The 19841-nt window shown below is 46.4% G+C and overlaps 1 protein-coding gene and 1 long non-coding RNA gene across 5 annotated transcripts in view; both read left to right on the top strand.

Moving 5' to 3' along the window:
- The first annotated feature begins 2580 nt into the window (after window positions 1-2580).
- Window positions 2581-9625, top strand: LOC127931638 (uncharacterized). 4 transcript variants are annotated; one of them, XR_008142068.1, is made up of 3 exons: window positions 2581-2597; window positions 5393-5430; window positions 9424-9618. It is a non-coding gene; the product is annotated as an uncharacterized LOC127931638 (long non-coding RNA). The 4 variants fall into 4 exon arrangements; XR_008142067.1 differs by lacking the exon at window positions 2581-2597 and adding an exon at window positions 2991-3007; XR_008142066.1 differs by lacking the exon at window positions 2581-2597 and adding an exon at window positions 4226-4242.
- A 1151-nt stretch (window positions 9626-10776) lies between these two features.
- Window positions 10777-19841, top strand: part of LOC118388034 (phospholipid phosphatase-related protein type 1) — a 33035-nt gene continuing 23970 nt past the window's right edge. The window contains exons 1-2 of the mRNA XM_052524909.1: window positions 10777-10943; window positions 16603-16700. Coding sequence (XP_052380869.1) covers window positions 16641-16700 — 60 coding nt within the window. The 5' untranslated portion in view covers window positions 10777-10943; window positions 16603-16640. The remainder of the gene's footprint in view (window positions 10944-16602; window positions 16701-19841) is intronic.

Below are 19841 nucleotides of genomic sequence, written 5' to 3'. Positions count from 1 at the left end.
GGGTAATCCAATCTTTTCTCATTGGGTAATCCAATCTTTTCTCATTGGGTAATCCAATCTTTTCTCATTGGGTAATCCAATCTTTTCTCATTGGGTAATCCAGTATTTTCTCATTGGGTAATCCAATCTTGTCTCATTGGGTAATCCAATATTTTCTCATTGGGTAATCCAATCTTTTCTCATGGGGTAATCCAATCTTTTCTCATGGGGTAATCCAGTATTTTCTCATTGGGTAATCCAATCTTTTCTCATGGGGTAATCCAGTCTTTTCTCATGGGGTAATCCAATCTTTTCTCATGGGGTAATCCAATCTTTTCTCATGGGGTAATCCAGTCTTTTCTCATGGGGTAATCCAATCTTTTCTCATGGGGTAATCCAGTCTTTTCTCATGGGGTAATCCAATTTTTTCTCATGGGGTAATCCAATCTTTTCTCATTGGGTAATCCAGTCTTTTCTCATGGGGTAATCCAATCTTTTCTCATGGGGTAATCCAGTTTAGCCTGAGTTGGGATCGGTGGTTGTGATGGTTATCCATTCACTTTTTATTTCCAGGTGGAAGGATCATGTTCATGTGATGTCTAGAGTAGATGGGGTCTATGGTTAAATCTCTCAGGCAGGAAGAAAATGACTACATTTACCATGATCCTATGCTAGTTACGGCCACTTTCACCATGATCCTTTGAGATTTTTTGGTGTCAGAGTGTTAAAGAGGAGTCTACCGTGTCAGGGCCGGCTATAATCAAACCTGGGTCTGTAGTGATGCCTTAAACCGCTGCACCACTCGTGAGGCCCTAGTCTCTGAAAGTTATCAAACATTTGCCGCCAGCTCCTGAAAACATATGCGCACTAAGCCCGTTTTCAGTTTTCCCCGGTTTGCCCTGGCTAAACTAGCTGAACTATGCTAGATTTACTCCTCATTCCCAAACTTAATAAATACTGCACCTTCAACTTCAAAACTCCTTTGCTAGTTAAACAAACATGTAACTAAGAAAATAACTGGAAGACAACTCGAAAATGATTAATTGTTTTATTGAAGTAGTCATAATATATTCCATTTATCCAAATGATTTACAGTCATAGGTGCATATAGCTGTGGTGTATATCCCCTCCAGCCTTATTGCTTAAATTATACCGCAGTGATTCAACAATATGGCGCTTTCAATACTTCCGGTGCCATCGGGGGTTTTCCATAGGAATATGTGGATGACGTCAGCGGTATCACTGTCTACTGGTTTTAATGTCCATGGCGACAGCACTGTTCGTCAGACCAGGAGACATCCCAAAAATTGGTACCGCCAATGTGCCATCTTCTGTCTGTAGCATCCACACCGTTTGATTTAAAAACTAATATGACCCCATCATATAGATAGATCTGTTTGGGAGGACTAGAAAAAGGGGAATGCACATAAATCCCAGAGAATGGACGTGGTGGCAGCTGCAGAACTTACTTACATACTTGGGTGGAAAAGATTTTACTGCAGAGGAGTTACAAGGTGTGACCGGGTGTGGGATCAGATGGGGGCCAAGAAGTGGAATAGTGGTGAGGTTTTAATGGGGTGTAGGGTTAGTTGGTATAGTGTGGGGGTTTTAATGGGGTGTAGGGTTAGTTGGTATAGTGGTGAGGTTTTAATGGGTGTCGGGTTAGTTGGTATAGTGTGGAGGTTTTAATGGGTGTAGGGTTAGTTGGTATAGTGTGGAGGTTTTAATGGGTGTAGGGTTAGTTGGTATAGTGTGGGGGTTTTAATGGGTTAGTTGGTATATTGGGGAGGTTTTAATGGGTGTAAGGTTAGTTGGTAGAATGGTGAGGTTTTAATGGGTGTAAGGTTAGTTGGTAGAATGGTGAGGTTTTAATGGGTGTAGAGTTAGTTGGTATAGTGGGAGGTTTTAATGGGTGTAGGGTTAGTTGGTAGAATGGTGAGGTTTTAATGGGTTAGTTGGTATATTGGGGAGGTTTTAATGGGTGTAAGGTTAGTTGGTAGAATGGTGAGGTTTTAATGGGTGTAAGGTTAGTTGGTAGAATGGTGAGGTTTTAATGGGTGTAGAGTTAGTTGGTATATTGGGGAGGTTTTAATGGGTGTAGAGTTAGTTGGTATAGTGGGGAGGTTTTAATGGGTGTAGAGTTAGTTGGTATGGTGGGGAGGTTTTAATGGGTGTAGGGTTAGTTGGTATAATGGTGAGGTTTTAATGGGTGTAGGGTTAGTTGGTATAATGGTGAGGTGTTAATGGGTGTAGGGTTAGTTGGTATAATGGTGAGGTGTTAATGGGTGTAGGGTTAGTTGATAGAATGGTGAAGTTTTAATGGGTGTAGGGTTAGTTGGTATAATGGTGAGGTTTTAATGGGTGTAGGGTTAGTTGGTATAATGGTGAGGTTTTAATGGGTGTAGGGTTAGTTGGTATAATGGTGAGGTTTTAATGGGTGTAGGGTTAGTTGGTATAATGGTGAGGTTTTAATGGGTGTAGGGTTAGTTGGTATAGTGGTGAGGTTTTAATGGGTGTAGGGTTAGTTGGTATAGTGTGGAGGTTTTAATGGGGTGTAGGGTTAGTTGGTATAGTGTGGAGGTTTTAATGGGTGTAAGGTTAGTTGGTATAGTAGTGAGGTTTTAATGGGTTAGTTGGTAGTGAGGTTTTAATGGGTGTAGGGTTAGTTGGTATAGTGTGGAGGTTTTAATGGGGTGTAGGGTTAGTTGGTATAGTGGGGAGGTTTTAATGGGGTGTAGGGTTAGTTGGTATAGTGTGGAGGTTTTAATGGGGTGTAGGGTTAGTTGGTATAGTGGGGAGGTTTTAATGGGTGTAGGGTTAGTTGGTATAGTGGTGAGGTTTTAATGGGTGTAGGGTTAGTTGGTATAGTGGGGAGGTTTTAATGGGGTGTAGGGTTAGTTGGTATAGTGGGGAGGTTTTAATGGGTGTAGGGTTAGTTGGTATAGTGGTGAGGTTTTAATGGGTGTAAGGTTAGTGGGTATAGTGGTGAGGTTTTAATGGGTGTAAGGTTAGTTGGTATAGTAGTGAGGTTTTAATGGGGTGTAGGGTTAGTTGGTATAGTGTGGGGTTTTTAATGGGGTGTAGGGTTAGTTGGTATAGTGGGGGGTTTAATGGGTGTAGGGTTAGTTGGTATAGTGGGGAGGTTTTAATGGGGTGTAGGGTTAGTTGGTATAGTGTGGAGGTTTTAATGGGTGTAGGGTTAGTTGGTATAGTGGTGAGGTTTTAATGGGGTGTAGGGTTAGGTGGTATAGTGGGGAGGTTTTAATGGGTGTCGGGTTAGTTGGTATAGTGGTGAGGTTTTAATGGGTGTAAGGTTAGTGGGTATAGTGGGGAGGTTTTAATGGGGTGTAGGGTTAGTTGGTATAATGGGGAGGTTTTAATGGGTTAGTTGGTATAGTGGTGAGGTTTTAATGGGGTGTAGGGTTAGTTGGTATAGTGTGGGGTTTTAATGGGTGTCGGGTTAGTTGGTATAGTGTGGAGGTTTTAATGGGTGTAGGGTTAGTTGGTATAGTGGTGAGGTTTTAATGGGTGTAGGGTTAGTTGGTATAGTGTGGAGGTTTTAATGGGGTGTAGGGTTAGTTGGTATAGTGGTGGGGTTTTAATGGGTGTAGGGTTAGTTGGTATAGTGGGGAGGTTTTAATGGGTGTAGGGTTAGTTGGTATAGTGTGGAGGTTTTAATGGGTGTAGGGTTAGTTGGTATAGTGTGGAGGTTTTAATGGGTGTAGGGTTAGTTGGTATAGTGGTGAGGTTTTAATGGGTGTAGGGTTAGTTGGTATAGTGTGGAGGTTTTAATGGGTGTAGGGTTAGTTGGTATAATGGTGAGGTTTTAATGGGTGTAGGGTTAGTTGGTATAGTGGGGAGGTTTTAATGGGGTGTAGGGTTAGTTGGTATAGTGGTGAGGTTTTAATGGGGTGTAGGGTTAGTTGGTATAGTGTGGAGGTTTTAATGAGTGTCGGGTTAGTTGCTATAGTGGGAGGTTTTAATGGGTTAGTTGGTATAGTGGGGAGGTTTTAATGGGTGTAGGGTTAGTTGGTATAGTGGGGAGGTTTTAATGGGTTAGTTGGTATAGTGGGGAGGTTTTAATGGGTGTAGGGTTAGTTGGTATAGTGGGGAGGTTTTAATGGGTGTAGGGTTAGTTGGTATAGTGGGGAGGTTTTAATGGGTGTAGGGTTAGTTGGTATAGTGTGGAGGTTTTAATGAGTGTCGGGTTAGTTGGTATAGTGGGGGTTTAATGGGTGTAGGGTTAGTTGGTATAGTAGTGAGGTTTTAATGGGTGTAGGGTTAGTTGGTATAGTGGAGAGGTTTTAATGAGTGTCGGGTTAGTTGGTATAGTGTGGAGGTTTTAATGGGTGTAGGGTTAGTTGGTATAGTGTGGAGGTTTTAATGGGTTAGTTGGTATAGTAGTGAGGTTTTAATGGGTGTAGGGTTAGTTGGTATAGTGGGGGGTTTAATGGGTGTAGGGTTAGTTGGTAGAATGGTGAGGTTTTAATGGGTTAGTTGGTATAGTGTGAGGTTTTAATGGGTTAGTTGGTATAGTGTGGGGTTTTAATGGGTGTCGGGTTAGTTGGTATAGTGTGGAGGTTTTAATGGGGTGTAGGGTTAGTTGGTATAGTGGGGAGGTTTTAATGGGTGTAGGGTTAGTTGGTATAGTGGTGAGGTTTTAATGGGGTGTAGGGTTAGTTGGTATAGTTGTGAGGTTTTAATGGGGTGTAGGGTTAGTTGGTATAGTGGTGAGGTTTTAATGGGTGTAGGGTTAGTTGGTATAGTGGGAGGTTTTAATGAGTGTCGGGTTAGTTGGTATAGTGTGGAGGTTTTAATGGGGTGTAGGGTTAGTTGGTATAGTGGGGAGGTTTTAATGGGTGTAGGGTTAGTTGGTATAGTGGAGAGGTTTTAATGGGTTAGTTGGTATAGTGTGGAGGTTTTAATGGGTGTAGGGTTAGTTGGTATAGTGTGGAGGTTTTAATGAGTGTCGGGTTAGTTGGTATAGTGGTGAGGTTTTAATGGGTGTAGGGTTAGTTGGTATAGTGTGGAGGTTTTAATGAGTGTCGGGTTAGTTGGTATAGTGTGGAGGTTTTAATGGGTGTAGGGTTAGTTGGTATAGTGTGGAGGTTTTAATGAGGTCGGGTTAGTTGGTATAGTGGGGGGTTTAATGGGTGTAGGGTTAGTTGGTATAGTGGTGAGGTTTTAATGGGGTGTAGGGTTAGTTGGTATAGTGGGGTGGTTTTAATGGGGTGTCGGGTTAGTTGGTATAGTGTGGAGGTTTTAATGGGTGTAGGGTTAGTTGGTATAGTGTGGAGGTTTTAATGGGGTGTCGGGTTAGTTGGTATAGTGGTGAGGTTTTAATGGGTGTAGGGTTAGTTGGTATAGTGTGGAGGTTTTAATGGGGTGTAGGGTTAGTTGGTATAGTGTGGAGGTTTTAATGGGTGTAAGGTTAGTTGGTATAGTAGTGAGGTTTTAATGGGTTAGTTGGTATAGTGTGGAGGTTTTAATGGGTGTAGGGTTAGTTGGTATAGTGTGGAGGTTTTAATGGGGTGTAGGGTTAGTTGGTATAGTGGGGAGGTTTTAATGGGTGTAGGGTTAGTTGGTATAGTGGTGAGGTTTTAATGGGGTGTAGGGTTAGTTGGTATAGTGGGGAGGTTTTAATGGGTGTAGGGTTAGTTGGTATAGTGGGGAGGTTTTAATGGGTGTAGGGTTAGTTGGTATAATGGGGAGGTTTTAATGGGTGTAGGGTTAGTTGGTATAGTGGTGAGGTTTTAATGGGTGTAGGGTTAGTTGGTATAGTGGTGAGGTTTTAATGGGTGTAGGGTTAGTTGGTATAGTGGTGAGGTTTTAATGGGTGTAGGGTTAGTTGGTATAGTAGTGAGGTTTTAATGGGTGTAGGGTTAGTTGGTATAGTGGTGTGGTTTTAATGGGTGTAGGGTTAGTTGGTATGGTGGTGAGGTTTTAATGGGTGTAGGGTTAGTTGGTATAGTAGGGAGGTTTTAATGGGTGTAGGGTTAGTTGGTATAGTAGTGAGGTTTTAATGGGTGTAGGGGTTAGTTGGTATAGTAGTGAGGTTTTAATGGGTGTAGGGTTAGTTGGTATAGTAGTGAGGTTTTAATGGGTGTAGGGTTAGTTGGTATAGTAGTGAGGTTTTAATGGGTGTAAGGTTAGTTGCTATAGTGGGAGGTCTTAATGGGTGTAGGGTTAGTTGGTATAATGGTGAGGTTTTAATGGGTTAGTTGGTATAGTGGGGAGGTTTTAATGGGTGTAGGGTTAGTTGTATAGTGGTGAGGTTTTAATGGGTGTAGGGTTAGTGGGTATAGTGGGGAGATTTTAATGGGTGTAGGGTTAGTTGGTATAGTGGGGAGGTTTTAATGGGTTAGTTGGTATAGTGGGGAGGTTTTAATGGGTGTAGGGTTAGTTGGTATAATGGTGAGGTTTTAATGGGTTAGTTGGTATAATGGTGAGGTTTTAATGGGTTAGTTGGTATAGTGGGGAGGTTTTAATGGGTGTAGGGTTAGTTGGTATAGTAGTGAGGTTTTAATGGGTGTAGGGTTAGTTGGTATAGTGGGGAGGTTTTAATGGGTGTAGGGTTAGTTGGTATAGTGGGGAGGTTTTAATGGGTGTAGGGTTAGTTGGTATAGTGGGGAGGTTTTAATGGGTGTAGGGTTAGTTGGTATAGTGGGGAGGTTTTAATGGGTGTAGGGTTAGTTGGTATAGTGGGGAGATTTTAATGGGTGTAGGGTTAGTTGGTATAGTGGGGAGGTTTTAATGGGTGTAGGGTTAGTTGGTATAATGGGGAGGTTTTAATGGGTGTAGGGTTAGTTGGTATAGTGGGGAGGTTTTAATGGGTGTAGGGTTAGTTGGTATAGTGGGGAGGTTTTAATGGGTGTAGGGTTAGTTGGTATAGTGGGGAGGTTTTAATGGGTGTAGGGTTAGTTGGTATAGTGGGGAGGTTTTAATGGGTGTAGGGTTAGTGGGTATAGTGGGGAGATTTTAATGGGTGTAGGGTTAGTTGGTATAGTGGGGAGGTTTTAATGGGTGTAGGGTTAGTTGGTATAGTGGGGAGGTTTTAATGGGTTAGTTAGTATAGTGGGGAGGTTTTAATGGGTGTAGGGTTAGTTGGTATAATGGTGAGGTTTTAATGGGTTAGTTGGTATATTGGGGAGGTTTTAATGGGTGTAGAGTTAGTTGGTATAGTGGGGAGGTTTTAATGGGTGTAGAGTTAGTTGGTATGGTGGGGAGGTTTTAATGGGTGTAGGGTTAGTTGGTATAATGGTGAGGTGTTAATGGGTTAGTTGGTATATTGGGGAGGTTTTAATGGGTGTAAGGTTAGTTGGTAGAATGGTGAGGTTTTAATGGGTGTAAGGTTAGTTGGTAGAATGGTGAGGTTTTAATGGGTGTAGAGTTAGTTGGTATAGTGGGGAGGTTTTAATGGGTGTAGAGTTAGTTGGTATAGTGGGGAGGTTTTAATGGGTGTAAGGTTAGTTGGTAGAATGGTGAAGTTTTAATGGGTGTAGAGTTAGTTGGTATAGTGGGGGTCTTAATGGGTGTAGGGTTAGTTGGTATAATGGTGAGGTGTTAATGGGTGTAGGGTTAGTTGGTATAGTAGTGAGGTTTTAATGGGCGTAAGGTTAGTTGGTATAGTAGTGAGGTTTTAATGGGTGTAGGGTTAGTTGGTATAGTAGTGAGGTTTTAATGGGTGTAGGGTTAGTTGGTATAGTAGTGAGGTTTTAATGGGTGTAGGGTTAGTTGGTATAGTAGTGAGGTTTTAATGGGTGTAGGGTTAGTTGGTATAGTGGTGAGGTTTTAATGGGTGTAGGGTTAGTTGGTATAGTGGTGAGGTTTTAATGGGTGTAGGGTTAGTTGGTATAGTGGTGAGGTTTTAATGGGTGTAGGGTTAGTTGGTATAGTGGTGAGGTTTTAATGGGTGTAGGGTTAGTTGGTATAGTGGTGAGGTTTTAATGGGTGTAAGGTTAGTTGCTATAGTGGGAGGTCTTAATGGGTGTAGGGTTAGTTGGTATAATGGTGAGGTTTTAATGGGTTAGTTGGTATAGTGGGAGGTTTTAATGGGTGTAGGGTTAGTTGTATAGTGGTGAGGTTTTAATGGGTGTAGGGTTAGTTGGTATAGTGGGGAGATTTTAATGGGTGTAGGGTTAGTTGGTATAGTGGGGAGGTTTTAATGGGTTAGTTGGTATAGTGGGGAGGTTTTAATGGGTGTAGGGTTAGTTGGTATAATGGTGAGGTTTTAATGGGTTAGTTGGTATATTGGGGAGGTTTTAATGGGTGTAGAGTTAGTTGGTATAGTGGGGAGGTTTTAATGGGGTGTAGGGTTAGTTGGTATAGTGGTGAGGTTTTAATGGGTGTAGGGTTAGTTGGTATAGTGGGAGGTTTTAATGGGTGTAGGGTTAGTTGGTATAGTGGGGAGGTTTTAATGGGTGTAGGGTTAGTTGGTATAGTGGGGAGGTTTTAATGGGTGTAGGGTTAGTTGGTATAGTGGGGAGGTTTTAATGGGTGTAGGGTTAGTTGGTATAGTGGGGAGATTTTAATGGGTGTAGGGTTAGTTGGTATAGTGGGGAGGTTTTAATGGGTGTAGGGTTAGTTGGTATAATGGTGAGGTTTTAATGGGTGTAGGGTTAGTTGGTATAGTGGGGAGGTTTTAATGGGTGTAGGGTTAGTTGGTATAGTGGGGAGATTTTAATGGGTGTAGGGTTAGTTGGTAGGGAGGTTTTAATGGGTGTAGGGTTAGTTGGTATAGTGGGGAGGTTTTAATGGGTGTAGGGTTAGTTGGTATAGTGGTGAGATTTTAATGGGTGTAGGGTTAGTTGGTATAGTGGGGAGGTTTTAATGGGTGTAGGGTTAGTGGGTATAGTGGGAGATTTTAATGGGTTAGTTGGTATAGTGGGGAGGTTTTAATGGGTGTAGGGTTAGTTGGTAGAATGGTGAGGTTTTAATGGGTTAGTTGGTATATTGGGGAGGTTTTAATGGGTGTAAGGTTAGTTGGTAGAATGGTGAGGTTTTAATGGGTGTAGAGTTAGTTGGTATAGTGGGGAGGTTTTAATGGGTGTAGGGTTAGTTGGTAGAATGGTGAGGTTTTAATGGGTTAGTTGGTATATTGGGGAGGTTTTAATGGGTGTAAGGTTAGTTGGTAGAATGGTGAGGTTTTAATGGGTGTAAGGTTAGTTGGTAGAATGGTGAGGTTTTAATGGGTGTAGAGTTAGTTGGTATAGTGGGGAGGTTTTAATGGGTGTAGAGTTAGTTGGTATAGTGGGAGGTTTTAATGGGTGTAAGGTTAGTTGGTAGAATGGTGAAGTTTTAATGGGTGTAGAGTTAGTTGGTATAGTGGGGGTCTTAATGGGTGTAGGGTTAGTTGGTATAATGGTGAGGTGTTAATGGGTGTAGGGTTAGTTGGTATAGTAGTGAGGTTTTAATGGGCGTAAGGTTAGTTGGTATAGTAGTGAGGTTTTAATGGGTGTAGGGTTAGTTGGTATAGTAGTGAGGTTTTAATGGGTGTAGGGTTAGTTGGTATAGTAGTGAGGTTTTAATGGGTGTAGGGTTAGTTGGTATAGTAGTGAGGTTTTAATGGGTGTAGGGTTAGTTGGTATAGTAGTGAGGTTTTAATGGGTGTAGGGTTAGTTGGTATAGTAGTGAGGTTTTAATGGGTGTAGGGTTAGTTGGTATAGTAGTGAGGTTCTTTAATGGGTGTAGGGTTAGTTGGTATAGTGGGGAGGTTTTAATGGGTGTAGGGTTAGTTGGTATAGTGGGGAGGTTTTAATGTGTTAGTTAGTATAGTGGGGAGGTTTTAATGGGTGTAGGGTTAGTTGGTATAATGGTGAGGTTTTAATGGGTTAGTTGGTATATTGGGGAGGTTTTAATGGGTGTAGAGTTAGTTGGTATAGTGGGGATTTTTTAATGGGTGTAGAGTTAGTTGGTATGGTGGGGAGGTTTTAATGGGTGTAGGGTTAGTTGGTATAATGGTGAGGTGTTAATGGGTGTAGGGTTAGTTGGTATAATGGTGAGGTGTTAATGGGTGTAGGGTTAGTTGGTATAATGGTGAGGTTTTAATGGGTGTAGGGTTAGTTGGTAGAATGGTGAGGTTTTAATGGGTGTAGAGTTAGTTGGTATAGTGGGGAGGTTTTAATGGGTGTAGAGTTAGTTGGTATAGTGGGGAGGTTTTAATGGGTGTAGGGTTAGTTGGTATAATGGTGAGGTTTTAATGGGTGTAGAGTTAGTTGGTATGGTGGGGAGGTTTTAATGGGTGTAGGGTTAGTTGGTATAATGGTGAGGTGTTAATGGGTGTAGGGATAGTTGGTATAATGGTGAGGTGTTAATGGGTGTAGGGTTAGTTGATAGAATGGTGAAGTTTTAATGGGTGTAGGGTTAGTTGGTAGAATGGTGAGGTTTTAATGGGTGTAGGGTTAGTTGGTATAGTAGTGAGGTTTTAATGGGTGTAGGGTTAGTTGGTAGAATGGTGAGGTTTTAATGGGTGTAGGGTTAGTTGGTATAATGGTGAAGTTTTAATGGGTGTAGGGTTAGTTGGTATAATGGTGAGGTTTTAATGGGTGTAGGGTTAGTTGGAAGGGCAGTGTTTCTTCCCGTTTCCCGTCCTTTTTGTGTCACAAAGTGTAATGAATTCATACTCTAGAACAGTAGGTAGAAATAGGGCAAGATGAGAGCTGTAGATGAATATGTAGGCCCTGTCCGGCCTCTCTCCACTACAGTAGATGGCGGTGTACGCACCTTTCAGTTGGTTGCGATCCGCCAAATTTAAAGAATAGAAGTTTGACTCCTCCCAGTTCTGTGTGTCGTTGCGAGGGGTACTTGATGGTGTTCTCATCACCCATCTCAAAGCTACGAGCAGACACTGTGGCGCTAAAAACGCTGATTAACAATATGGAGTAGCATGCACGCGTCTGGGCATTATTTTCTTCCATTCCCTTTGATGGATGTGCACGTCCTTTGGAATATACGTTCATCGCACGGTAAGTTCTCCGTGATGCACTCGGTGGCAGCCCGGCCACTCCGTGAGAAATAGACAAACTGTTGTTGCTATTCGCCTATTCAGCTATTGTCTTGTTTCTCACAGCGTCGATGGGTTCGTGTGCTGTGGCTGAGCGCAATGTGGAATTGGTTCCGATATTGCCGGAGTGTTCATTTTTTATTTCAGCCGATTTAAATATAGCCAGTGTTTAACTAAAGCGTTACTTTGTTGCAATGGTCAGTCCTGAGAATGAAGCCACACGTTGCGGACCGAGGACCAGAGTACTATCATGGTCCTCCGAGGGTCATTTAATTATTTAAATGGTATTTTACCAGGGAGGATCCGTGAACTCAGACTAACACCTGTCTCTCTGGAACTCATTTAGACCGTGATTGTTGTGTAATTACCTCGCCGTCCTCGTGTTTTATGTTTCCAATTATTTACCGGGCTGAGAGGAGAGAGGAGCCTAATCATTCATGGACATCATTTGTTCGTCATTAGTAGGATCACGAGCATGGTTGGTGATACAGAAAATTTGCTTGTCTGTGTGTCATTCCAGTCCCCTTTGGTTGTGGTCTGGGGCCGGATGTATCAAGTGTCTTGATAGCTGATTTAGGATCAGTTTGGTCGCGTTTCATAACCTCTCAGCAGTAGAAGGGGCTGATTTAGGATCAGTCAGAATAAGATGACATGGTGACATTATCCCACTCTGATCTCCCTGTGAACTCCAACCTGATGGCACATGATGCCTCCCACAACCCAGGGTCCACAGCATCCTCCCACACGCCAGGGTCCACAGCATCCTCCCACACCCCAGGGTCCACAGCATCCTCCCACACCCCAGGGTCCACAGCATCCTCCCACACCCCAGGGTCCACAGCATCCTCCCACACCCCAGCGCCACAGCATCCTCCCACCACGGCCCCACACCCCAGCATCCACAGCATCCTCCCACACCCCAGGGTCCACAGCATCCTCCCACACCCCAGGGTCCACCGCATCCTCCCACACCCCAGGGTCCACCGCATCCTCCCACACCCCAGGGTCCACAGCATCCTCCCACACCACAGGGTCCACAGCATCCTCCCACACCCCAGGGTCCACCGCATCCTCCCACACCCCAGGGTCCACCGCATCCTCCCACACCCCAGCTCCACAGCATCCTCCCACACCCCAGCTCCACAGCATCCTCCCACACCCCAGCTCCACAGCATCCTCCCACAACCACAGCTCCACAGCATCCTCACATCCACAGCATCCTCCCACACCCCAGCTCCACAGCATCCTCCCACAACCCCAGCGCCACAGCATCCTCCCACGCCACAACATCCTCCCACACCCCAGCTCCACAGCATCCTCTCACATCCACAGCATCCTCCCACACCCCAGCTCCACAGCATCCTCCCACACCCCAGCTCCACAGCATCCTCCCGCAACCCCAGCGCCACAGCATCCTCCCACGCCACAGCATCCTCCCACACCCCAGCGCCACAGCATCCTCCCACACCCCAGGGTCCACAGCATCCTCCCACACCCCAGGGTCCACAGCATCCTCCCACACCCCAGGGTCCACAGCATCCTCCCACACCCCAGGGTCCACAGCATCCTCCCACACCCCAGGGTCCACAGCATCCTCCCACACCCCAGGGTCCACAGCATCCTCCCACACCCCAGGGTCCACAGCATCCTCCCACACCCCAGGGTCCACAGCATCCTCCCACACCCCAGGGTCCACAGCATCCTCCCACACCCCAGCACCACAGCATCCTCCCACACCCCAGCACCACAGCATCCTCCCACACCCCAGCACCACAGCATCCTCCCACACCCCAGGGTCCACAGCATCCTCCCACACCCCAGGGTCCACAGCATCCTCCCACACCCCAGCGCCACAGCATCCTCCCACCACGGCCCCACACTCCAGCATCCACAGCATCCTCCCACACCCCAGGGTCCACAGCATCCTCCCACACCCCAGGGTCCACAGCATCCTCCCACAGCCCAGGGTCCACAGCATCCTCCCACACCCCAGGGTCCACAGCATCCTCCCACACCCCAGGGTCCACAGCATCCTCCCACACCCCAGGGTCCACAGCATCCTCCCACACCCCAGGGTCCACAGCATCCTCCCACACCCCAGCTCCACAGCATCCTCCCACAACCCCAGCGCCACAGCATCCTCCCACGCCACAGCATCCTCCCACACCCCAGCGCCACAGCATCCTCCCACACCCCAGGGTCCACAGCATCCTCCCACACCCCAGGGTCCACAGCATCCTCCCACACCCCAGGGTCCACAGCATCCTCCCACACCCCAGGGTCCACAGCATCCTCCCACACCCCAGGGTCCACAGCATCCTCCCACACCCCAGCACCACAGCATCCTCCCACACCCCAGCACCACAGCATCCTCCCACACCCCAGGGTCCACAGCATCCTCCCACACCCCAGGGTCCACAGCATCCTCCCACACCCCAGGGTCCACAGCATCCTCCCACACCCCAGCGCCACAGCATCCTCCCACCACGGCCCCACACTCCAGCATCCACAGCATCCTCCCACACCCCAGGGTCCACAGCATCCTCCCACACCCCAGGGTCCACAGCATCCTCCCACACCCCAGGGTCCACAGCATCCTCCCACACCCCAGGGTCCACAGCATCCTCCCACAACCCCAGCTCCACAGCATCCTCTCACATCCATAGCATCCTTCCACACCCCAGCTCCACAGCATCCTCCCACAACCCCAGCGCCACAACATCCTCCCACACCCCAGCTCCACAGCATCCTCTCACATCCATAGCATCCTTCCACACCCCAGCTCCACAGCATCCTCCCACACCCCAGCTCCACAGCATCCTCCCACAACCCCAGCGCCACAGCATCCTCCCACGCCACAGCATCCTCCCACACCCCAGCGCCACAGCATCCTCCCACACCCCAGGGTCCACAGCATCCTCCCACATCCCAGGGTCCACAGCATCCTCCCATACTCCAGCTCCACAGCATCCTCCCACACCCCAGCTCCACAGCATCCTCCCACACCCCAGCTCCACAGCATCCTCTCACATCCACAGCATCCTCCCACACCCCAGCTCCACAGCATCCTCCCACACCCCAGCTCCACAGCATCCTCCCACACCCCAGCATCCACAGCATCCTCCGACCACGGCCCCACACCCCAGCGCCACAGCAATCCTCCCACACCCCAGCGCCACAGCATCCTCCCACCACGGCCCCGCACCCCAGCACCACAGCATCCTCCCACACCCCAGCGCCACAGCATCCTCCCACCACGGCCGACACTCCTGCGCCACAGCATCCTCCCACCACGGCCCGACACTCCTGCGCCACAGCATCCTCCCACCACGGCCCCACACCCCAGCGCCACAGCAATCCTCCCACACCCTAGGGTCCACAGCAATCCTCCCACACCCCAGCGCCACAGCATCCTCCCACCACGGCCCGACACTCCTGCGCCACAGCATCCTCCCACCACGGCCCCACACCCCAGCGCCACAGCAATCCTCCCACACCCTAGGGTCCACAGCAATCCTCCCACACCCCAGCGCCACAGCAATCCTCCCACACCCCAGCGCCACAGCAATCCTCCCACACCCCAGCACCACAGCATCCTCCCACACCCCAGGGTCCACAGCATCCTCCCACAATCCCAGCTCCACAGCATCCTCTCACAACCCCAGCTCCACAGCATCCTCCCACAACCCCAGCTCCACAGCATCCTCCCACAACCCCAGCTCCACAGCATCCTCCCACAATCCCAGCTCCACAGCATCCTCCCACAACCCCAGCTCCACAACACCAGCTCCACAGCATCCTCCCACCATGACCCCACAACCCCAGCTCCACAGCATCCTCCCACAACCCCAGCTCCACAGCATCCTCTCACAACCCCAGCTCCACAGCATCCTCCCACAACCCCAGCTCCACAGCATCCTCCCACAACCCCAGCTCCACAGCATCCTCCCACAACCCCAGCTCCACAGCATCCTCTCACAACCCCAGCTCCACAGCATCCTCCCACAACCCCAGCTCCACAAAATCCTCCCAGCTGCTTATTGTTGCTATTTAGCCATACAGTATTATATCAACGTGGGTGATTGACTGCCTCTATTGGGTAATCTGATTATACCACCAATTACTTCTTCAGGAGCATACCATCATCAATGTCATCCTAGGTGATAGGTCCGTCAGCTAGAATTGTGCTCTACTGTTGACCATTCCCTGTGTGCCCTGTTCAAAAGTGGAGCACTATATAGGGAATAGGGTTCCATTTGAGACGCCACCATTCCTCCTGGTACCTGCTCTTTACCCACTCTTCCCCACTCTACCCCCCTGCTCTTTACCCACTCTTCCCCCATCTGCTCTTTACCGACTCTTCCCCTGCTCTTTACCCACTCCCCCTACTCTTTACCCACTCCCCCTACTCTTTACCCACTCTCCCCCTACTCTTTACCCACTCTCCCCCCTACTCTTTACCCACTCTACCCCCCCACTCTACCCCCCCCCACTCTACCCCCCTACTCTTTACCCACTCTACCCCCCTGCTCTTTACCCACTCCCCCCCTGCTCTTTACCCACTCCCCCTACTCTTTACCCACTCTCCCCTACTCTTTACCCACTCTACCCCCCACTCTTTACCCACTCTACCCCCCTACTCTTTACCCACTCTACCCCCCCTACTCTTTACCCACTCTACCCCCCTGCTCTTTACCCACTCCCCCTACTCTTTACCCACTCTCCCCCTACTCTTTACCCACTCTACCCCCTACTCTTTACCCACTCTACCCCCCTACTCTTTACCCACTCTACCCCCCCTACTCTTTACCCACTCTACCCCCCTACTCTTTACCCACTCTCCCCCTACTCTTTACCCACTCTCCCCCTACTCTTTACCCACTCTCCCTACTACTTTACCCACTCTCCCTACTCTTTACCCACTCTACCCCCCTACTCTTTACCCACTCTACCCCTACTCTTTACCCACTCTACCCCCCTACTCTTTACCCACTCTCCCCCTACTCTTTACCCACTCTACCCCCTACTCTTTACCCACTCTACCCCTACTCTTTACCCACTCTACCCCTACTCTTTACCCACTCTACCCCTACTCTTTACCCACTCTACCCCCCCCTACTCTTTACCCACTCTACCCCTACTCTTTACCCACTCTACCCCTACTCTTTACCCACCCCTACTCTTTACCCACTCTACCCCCCTACTCTTTACCCACCCCTACTCTTACCCACTCTACCCCCCTACTCTTTACCCACTCTACCCCTACTCTTTACCACCCCCCTACTCTTTACCCACTCCCCCCTACTCTTTACCCACTCCCCCCTACTCTTTACCCACTCCCCCTACTCTTTACCCACTTCCCCCCTACTCTTTACCCACTCCCCCCTACTCTTTACCCCCCTACTCTTACTTTATGCAGTGTTCTCTGAATGTTCAACCCTGTAGTTTCACTGTATGTTGTCCAGTCACCCCCTGTCCTTTGACATTGTTTTGTATGTTTCTGGAATCAGCTCATGGTTTGGACTCCTCTTGGAGTCAATTCCCATCTCCAGGAATTTAGGAATGGAATCAGAATGGACTCCCAATATTTCATGATATTAATAGTCCTTCATCTCCTGTAGATTGAGATCCAGACTGATCCATTCTTTGCTGAGACAACATGGCTTCTGACAACACACAGCGCAGTTACTCCATCATCCCATGTTTCATCTTCGTAGAGGTAAGACTGTCTCTGGTGTTACCTAATAACAGGTCATAGTGGTAAGTGTCTCTGGTGTTACCTAATAACAGGTAGTACAGTGATCCTAGAGGTAAGACTGTCTGTCATGTGGAACTCTCATAGAGACCAAAGAGGAGTTGGTTAAAAACAGACTTCGGTGTAATGCTAATATTGCCCTCACATCAATTTAGTTCACCAAGAATCTTTCCGATGTTTGAATGCAGCCGGGAGCCATTTTCACCCAGGTGAACATGTGTTTCATGTCCATGAAATAGAATAAATGTCTGTAATCACCTTCAGACACACCTGGCCAACTTGATGGGTCATGTAACCATCTGGCAAAGTGGAGTCTTGTGTTTAGACATGTAGCTAGTTAGCTAAAACATGACCTGGCATTATCCAAACTCGTACTACTACCAATACAAATATTGTCATATCTGTAGTATGAATCTGTAGGTAGCTAACGGTAACCAACTAGGTTCAATGTTAGCTAGCTAACGTTAGGGTATAACGAGCAAGGCAAATAGATTTCTGATTCTAATAATATTACTACACAGATCATACACGTAACGTTAGCTAGCGAACAGTACGCCTTAAGTTGCAATGAAAATGACGTTCTGACAATTGGAAACTTTAAAATATCAGAAAATAGACTCTTACTCATCCGTGATGGATGAACACTTTACGGTAGACTGGAACCATATAACTCTGTTCTGTTTGTAGCTACAGACTGGAACCATATAACTCTGTTCTGTTTGTAGCTACAGACTGGAACCATATAACTCTGTTCTGTTTGTAGCTACAGACTGGAACCATATAACTCTGTTCTGTTTGTAGCTACAGACTGGAACCATATAACTCTGTTCTGTTTGTAGCTACAGACTGGAACCATATAACTCTGTTCTGTTTGTAGCTACAGACTGGAACCATATAACTCTGTTCTGTTTGTAGCTACAGACTGGAACCATATAACTCTGTTCTGTTTGTAGCTACAGACTGGAACCATATAACTCTGTTCTGTTTGTAGCTACAGACTGGAACCATATAACTCTGTTCTGTTTGTAGCTACAGACTGGAACCATATAACTCTGTTCTGTTTGTAGCTACAGACTGGAACCATATAACTCTGTTCTGTTTGTAGCTACAGACTGGAACCATATAACTCTGTTCTGTTTGTAGCTACAGACTGGAACCATATAACTCTGTTCTGTTTGTAGCTACAGACTGGAACCATATAACTCTGTTCTGTTTGTAGCTACAGACTGGAACCATATAACTCTGTTCTGTTTGTAGCTACAGACTGGAACCATATAACTCTGTTCTGTTTGTAGCTACAGACTGGAACCATATATAACTCTGTTCTGTTTGTAGCTACAGACTGGAACCATATATAACTCTGTTCTGTTTGTAGCTACAGACTGGAACCATATAACTCTGTTCTGTTTGTAGCTACAGACTGGAACCATATAACTCTGTTCTGTTTGTAGCTACAGACTGGAACCATATAACTCTGTTCTGTTTGTAGCTACAGACTGGAACCATATATAACTCTGTTCTGTTTGTAGCTACAGACTGGAACCATATATAACTCTGTTCTGTTTGTAGCTACAGACTGGAACCATATAACTCTGTTCTGTTTGTAGCTACAGACTGGAACCATATAACTCTGTTCTGTTTGTAGCTACAGACTGGAACCATATAACTCTGTTCTGTTTGTAGCTACAGACTGGAACCATATAACTCTGTTCTGTTTGTAGCTACAGACTGGAACCATATAACTCTGTTCTGTTTGTAGCTACAGACTGGAACCATATAACTCTGTTCTGTTTGTAGCTACAGACTGGAACCATATAACTCTGTTCTGTTTGTAGCTACAGACTGGAACCATATAACTCTGTTCTGTTTGTAGCTACAGACTGGAACCATATAACTCTGTTCTGTTTGTAGCTACAGACTGGAACCATATAACTCTGTTCTGTTTGTAGCTACAGACTGGAACCATATAACTCTGTTCTGTTTGTAGCTACAGACTGGAACCATATAACTCTGTTCTGTTTGTAGCTACAGACTGGAACCATATAACTCTGTTCTGTTTGTAGCTACAGACTGGAACCATATAACTCTGTTCTGTTTGTAGCTACAGACTGGAACCATATATAACTCTGTTCTGTTTGTAGCTACAGACTGGAACCATATATAACTCTGTTCTGTTTGTAGCTACAGACTGGAACCATATAACTCTGTTCTGTTTGTAGCTACAGACTGGAACCATATAACTCTGTTCTGTTTGTAGCTACAGACTGGAACCATATAACTCTGTTCTGTTTGTAGCTACAGACTGGAACCATATATAACTCTGTTCTGTTTGTAGCTACAGACTGGAACCATATAACTCTGTTCTGTTTGTAGCTACAGACTGGAACCATATAACTCTGTTCTGTTTGTAGCTACAGACTGGAACCATATAACTCTGTTCTGTTTGTAGCTACAGACTGGAACCATATAACTCTGTTCTGTTTGTAGCTACAGACTGGAACCATATAACTCTGTTCTGTTTGTAGCTACAGACTGGAACCATATAACTCTGTTCTGTTTGTAGCTACAGACTGGAACCATATAACTCTGTTCTGTTTGTAGCTACAGACTGGAACCATATAACTCTGTTCTGTTTGTAGCTACAGACTGGAACCATATAACTCTGTTCTGTTTGTAGCTACAGACTGGAACCATATAACTCTGTTCTGTTTGTAGCTACAGACTGGAACCATATAACTCTGTTCTGTTTGTAGCTACAGACTGGAACCATATAACTCTGTTCTGTTTGTAGCTACAGACTGGAACCATATATAACTCTGTTCTGTTTGTAGCTACAGACTGGAACCATATATAACTCTGTTCTGTTTGTAGCTACAGACTGGAACCATATAACTCTGTTCTGTTTGTAGCTACAGACTGGAACCATATAACTCTGTTCTGTTTGTAGCTACAGACTGGAACCATATAACTCTGTTCTGTTTGTAGCTACAGACTGGAACCATATATAACTCTTCTGTTTGTAGCTACAGACTGGAACCATATAACTCTGTTCTGTTTGTAGCTACAGACTGGAACCATATAACTCTGTTCTGTTTGTAGCTACAG

This window comes from Oncorhynchus keta, chromosome 9 (assembly GCF_023373465.1).
Source record: "Oncorhynchus keta strain PuntledgeMale-10-30-2019 chromosome 9, Oket_V2, whole genome shotgun sequence".
In the NCBI taxonomy this organism is placed as follows: domain Eukaryota; kingdom Metazoa; phylum Chordata; class Actinopteri; order Salmoniformes; family Salmonidae; genus Oncorhynchus; species Oncorhynchus keta.
This window is presented reverse-complemented; position numbering and strand designations above follow the sequence as displayed.